The sequence below is a fragment of the Hyaena hyaena genome, unplaced genomic scaffold (genome assembly GCF_003009895.1).
Source record: "Hyaena hyaena isolate Hyena2069 unplaced genomic scaffold, ASM300989v1 scaffold_1546, whole genome shotgun sequence".
NCBI classification, from domain to species: Eukaryota; Metazoa; Chordata; class Mammalia; order Carnivora; family Hyaenidae; genus Hyaena; species Hyaena hyaena.
In genome coordinates this window covers 246,596-252,577 of record NW_024082153.1, presented here as the reverse complement: position 1 = coordinate 252,577, position 5,982 = coordinate 246,596, and the positions used below count along the sequence as shown (strand labels likewise).

Below are 5,982 nucleotides of genomic sequence, written 5' to 3'. Positions count from 1 at the left end.
AAGCATATAACAGTCTCTAAAAATATATTATTAGAAATGGTCATCATTGTTGCTATTTGACTGACACAAGAGTGATTTCTGGGAGGCAATGCACAAATTAAGAGTTAGGAACAATCTTGAGGAGAAATTCAGAGTGGTCTAGAGGAGAAAAAAAAAATGAGTTAAACTCACATACCTGTTCAGAAACTGAGAGAGATGTCAGGAAGAACACTTTTATCATTTGAATTTGGACATATATTGCTTTTGCAGAAACTGAGTGGGATGTATGTGGTCATGCACTAGTGAGTTGAGAGGCCCAGAACCCAGATTCACTACAGACAACTTTACAGATAAAGTTCAAAGGCTTCTCCAATTGTTCCCCATTTCCTCTTCCTAGATCATTCTATTTACTGTGTTGTACTATTCTAGGTTGTTTGTTCTTCCCTTTTGCGAAAATCCTCATTCAGGTTTCTATTTCTCATAAACTTAGGAGAAGACAATATTGACCCCTAAAGCAAGTTTAAGCAAACTGTATTTGCACACATGAGCAACAAAAACGATACTTCGCTGACTGAGTTCATCCTGTTGGGATTAGCAGACACCATGGAGCTACAGGCCATTCTCTTCTTGCTTTTCTTTGTGATTTACACACTGACAGTTTTGGGGAATGTTGGGATGATCCTCTTAATCAGCATTGATCCCCGACTTCACACGCCCATGTATTTCTTCCTGGCTAACCTGTCCTTTGTGGATGTTTGTTATTCCTCCACCATCACCCCAAAGATGCTGGTAGACTTATTGTCAGAGAAGAAAACCATCTCCTTTGCTGGCTGCTTCCTGCAGTTGTACTTCTTTATCGCCTTGGCCACGACCGAATGCATCCTCTTTGGCTTAATGGCCTATGACCGTTATGTGGCCATATGCAACCCCCTCCTTTACTCCTTGGTCATGTCCAGGACAGTGTGCCTCAAAATGGCAGCAGGGGCTTTTACAGCAGGATTCTTGAACTCCGTGCTTAACACGAGTTATGTAGGCAGCCTGCCATTCTGCAGTTCCAATGTCATTCATCACTTCTTCTGTGACAGCCCTCCACTTTTCAGGCTCTCATGCTCTGACACACACATGCATGAAAGCATCTTTTCCACATTTGCTGGTGTGAATATGGTCGGGTCTCTGCTGATCATCCTCACCTCCTACTCGTACATTCTCTTCTGTATCTTCCATATGCATTCAGGGGAGGGGAGGCGCAAAGCAGTCTCCACGTGTGCCTCTCACCTGACAGCTATAACTCTGTTCTACGCCACCGCCATCTATACTTATCTGAGACCTAGTTCCAGCTACTCTCTGGGTCAGGACAAAGTGGCTTCCGTGTTCTACACAGTAGCGATCCCCATGTTGAATCCTGTGATCTACAGCCTCAGGAATGAGGAAGTAAAAAAGGCTTTCTGGAATGTAACTACCAGGAGAAGGATTCCTCCATTTGTCTGATATGCTTTGTAAATTTTTTGAGCTAATTGTTCTGTAGGTTGATTGAAGTCTACAGTTTTCATTAAGAGATTTCTAAATAATGCTTACTCTTAGTACTCAAATACATATCCCCAAGCTGGTATAATGCAAACTGCCCATCTTCTATTGGACTCAGGACTTCTATCTAATTATTCTCTGTTTTTGCTGGGTCCTCAAAAATAGGTCTTGTTTCTAATAAAATCTTGGTTAGAGGTGAAAGGGATTCAGTATTTAAAATCAATAGTCACAATCTCACATGAAACTAACCATAGACAATATTTGTAATTGTTCTGTTGTTTCTTCTTATGTGTTTTTATTTCACCATTTGTGATTTTTAAGCTATTTTTATATATCACCTGTTTGAGATCCTTTCAACTTTATGTAGATTTTCATCTTAATTTATTGAATTATCTTCCAGAAGGATGTTTCAATCAAATTTCAAGGCTACAGTTTTAGTTGCAGTATAAACTCTCCACCTGTTTTTGTTCTGTATACATCTCCTTATACACATATATACTCACAAAAATATAAATGTGAGTCTGTGCAAAAGTGAGCTATCTAGAAAAACACCCTACCATTGGACTGCAGCAATTTTAGCTCCTATATTCCGTTATCTTGTCTTCCAAATTCCTAACCATTCTCTTCTTTTCTGTCTCTTGGACGGACACATACCAGAAAGCCGCCTACAGATGAGTTCAGGTGCTGCAGAGTTTAATCATGCCATAGTCCCAAAGGAGGTAGATCAATGTTCAGTGGTAGATTCTGACACACAGTCTTTACCATATGCTCATGACTTTCCTGCTTATAGGTATTTATAGGTATCTATCATCAGTAAAAATCCATTTAAATTCATGTTAAAGCTAAGCTTTGCTATATGGAGGCAAACACTTAGAGTTTTGGGGGAAAGATTCCCCATGGCCATTGATGTTGTAGCGCCTGATGGAAGCGATGTCCATGTCATCTGAGATACAACTATATACATTGTGTCCTGTAGCAAAGAAGTCATCCAGATTGTACATTGAATGTCCCCAATGGTCTCTGTAGTTCACCCTGCCCAGACAGCTGTTCATGAAGTGATTGGTGTTGTATATGTACCTGTGGGCTATATTCTCACTCCCCTGGCCTAGACCCCTTACACCAAAATGATCATTTGTTTTCTGAGAAAGTTTTCTCTTTCACTGAGTGGCTTGCCTACAGTCATCTGCACCAGCTACCTGCTCACTGGTTGACTCCTTTCTCTTTTCCTTGTCCCCAGTATTCAGCAGAATCATATATGAGACCAAGATATTTCACAACTAAATTGTAATAATATATCCCATCAATTAAACATTTTCTTTTCTAGAAAAAATTAGCAAGAGAGAATGTTTGGAAATAAAGTCTAGTTATTCTGAGATTTGCGTTTTAGACGTACCATATTTAAGGCCATGTTCTCTGCTCTCTAATCAGGCTTCCTACATTTACTTAATCTTGTTTTACAGAGGCTACAAATGCTTCCAACTTTGGGAGTGATTATCACTTAATGATCTTGCTTTCTTTTTAATTCCTTAAATATGTATTTTTATACAAATTTTGATTGTTTCTTTAACATATGAACGTGTAAAATATTTTTAAATTGTCATAATTTCTTGTATAATATACAATGAATTTATGTAAAAAATATTCCAAATATTATTTATTTTCTTTAATTCAAAATAAATTTGATCTGTAAAACCACTGATATGTCTAATTATTATATTGGATGAACAAACACAGTTGAAATAATGAAACAATCAATATTCAAGAATCACAGAGCTCAAAACAAACAACCAAAACATATTAATATCGAAATCCTGAATTAGGGAGAAGAAATTGATATACTTAAAAATAATTTCGGATTTAGTTTGTTGTATAAGTTAACAATGGGAATAAGTAATTTCCATTGGTCTATTAAAAATGACAGGTGTACCTTTATAAAAAAGTAAGTAAACGCTACGTGCTGAGAGTACATGAACTAATCATCCCACTTAATTTCACACTTCTCGAATGAAATAAAAGATAGTATTTTTACTCATAATAAGCATCTTTCAAGGAATACAGACAAGCAAAGTTTTGTCAGGAAGATGATACCCAAGTGAATAGCTTATGGGGAAAAAATGAAATACAAATTAGTTGAGTTGATGTGAAAATATGTAATCTGTAGAAAAAGAATGCACAAAGAACTGCATGGAATGAATATAGAGCTTTTTAAAATATATAGCTTTATAGAAAGAACCTTAAGTAAGTCTACTGAAAAAAATATGCAATGCATGTCAAATAGAATGTGTGGCAACACAGAGCAGAAATTACACTACTGTTGCTAAACTGAGATATAATTTACTATTTTGGTTGGGAAATGGGTGCATACTGTCTTTAAGGTTCTCTGTAAATTTTGTGATTTGAATCTTAACATGAAAACGTTTCATGTGTCCTTGTACCATTCCAAAAGAATTCTTTGTATATTCCAGCCACTTAACCAAAGTTATTACTCCCAGATCTGTTACTAAAGAAGAAGGTAGTGAATATAGGCTAAGTAATTTTGAGGTTTTGAAAACAGAAGATCAACCAGATGAAGACCTATTTCAAAAACTGAGTTTTTAAATTGTGCTCTGAACCCTCAACCTCCTTACTTTCGTGATCATTGTAACCATGTGTTGTAAAAAAATAAAATATAGTTTATTTGTTAAGTGTGTCATGTTCATTTATACTCTGAGGAGAGAGACAGAGAGATGAAAATAAGGTACATACTTGGAAAGGATATGAAAACAGAAGGTTTATTTAGCTCAGATAAAAATAAGCAGTGTTAAGAACATGTTAAATAAAGATTGAGGTTTGATCTTACAAATCATAAAATTATCATGCCCAAAGTATGCGTTACAGAAGAGAACTGTGTGTTAGAATTATCTGAAAACCTAGATTTGGTGAAGGTAGTTAACAGAAACCACACATTTAAGGAGCAAATGCTAAAGACGTGATCCATGGCTGATTGAGCGCACACAGCTTTATCCCCAAATGGCAGGGATCAATACAGATGATAAACAGAGATAAGATGATGCCAACAGAGATCAGAAGCAGAGTGACAAGAAACAAGTTTTATCTTTAAATGGCTATTGCCAGTGATTTTCTTCTAAAATATAAACAAAATTGCAAAATACATCGTTTTATTTCTTATTTTATTTTTCCCCTTAAAAATTGCATGTGTTTTAAATTATCCCATGAGGATTGGCTGATAATTTCATATAAGTCCCGTATGAAGGAGCTCTCTACTATTAATATATTTAGGTGGGCAGATCATGATAGACTCGATGTGAAAAAATCCCTAATTCCTACCATGATTCTTCAATGGCAAAAATAACATTCATTCCACCATATAAATGTAATGTTTTAAATTGTCACCAAATAAACTAACAGAAAATCTTACATTCCAATAATACAAATATTAAGACAATTTAATGATGATTACTGAATAGTCTATGGCATTAAAACTATATGGATCTATATGATAATGAATGATATTAATAAGGAATCCAGGGGTGTCTGGGTGGCTCAGTCGATTAAGCATCCAGCTCTTGACTGCGGCTCAGGTCATGATCTCATGGTCGGTGAGTGCAAGCCCTTTGTTGGGCTCTGTGCTGACAGTGTGGAGCTTGCTTAGGATTTTCTCTCTCCATTTCTCTCTGTAATAACATTACATTTTTTTAAATTTTTTTTTACAAATAGTTTATTGTCAATTTGGTTTCCATATAACACCCAGTGCTCATCCCCACAACTGCCCTCCTCCATGCACATCACCCCCTTCCCCTCCCCCCACATCATCTGCCCTCAGTTTGTTCTCAGCATTCAAGAGTCTCTCATGGTTTGCCTCCCTCCCTCTCCCCCATATTTCCCCCCTTCTATCCTCCCATGGTCCCTCGTTAAGTTCCTCCTAATCCTCTTATACATGCAAACATATGGTATTTGTCCTTCTCTGCCTGACTTATTTCGCTCAGCATAACACCCTCAAGGTCCATCCATGCTGCTACACATGGCCAGATTTCATTCTTTCTCATTGCCATGTAGTATTCCATGGTATAGATAAACCACATCTTCTTGATCCATTCGTCCATTGATGGACACTTAGGTTCTTTCCATGTTTTAGCTATTGTTGAGAGTGCTGCTGTGAACACTGGGATACATGTGCTCCTATGCATCAGCATTTCTGAATCCCTTGGGTAAATTCCTAGCAGTGCTATTGCTGGGTCCTAGGGGAGTTCTATTGTTAGTTTCCTGAGGAACCTCCACACTGTTTTCCAGAGGGGCTGTACCAGTTTGCATTCCCACCAACAGTGTAGGAGGGTGCCCATTTCTCCACATCCTCGCCAGCATCTAGAGGTCTCTGATTTGCTCATTTTAGCCACTCTGACTGGCGTGAGGTGGTATCTCATTGTGGTTTTGATTTGTATTTCCCCAATGAGGAGGGATGCTGAGCATCGTTTCATGTGT

At 37.4% G+C, this 5,982-nt stretch overlaps 1 protein-coding gene across 1 annotated transcript; it reads left to right on the top strand.

Moving 5' to 3' along the window:
* The first annotated feature begins 522 nt into the window (after window positions 1–522).
* LOC120225837 (olfactory receptor 5F1-like) lies at window positions 523–1,467 on the top strand. The gene has a single exon (XM_039224021.1). The coding sequence runs from the start codon at window positions 523–525 to the stop codon at window positions 1,465–1,467; it is 945 nt and encodes a 314-aa protein (XP_039079952.1).
* The last annotated feature ends 4,515 nt before the right edge of the window (window positions 1,468–5,982 follow it).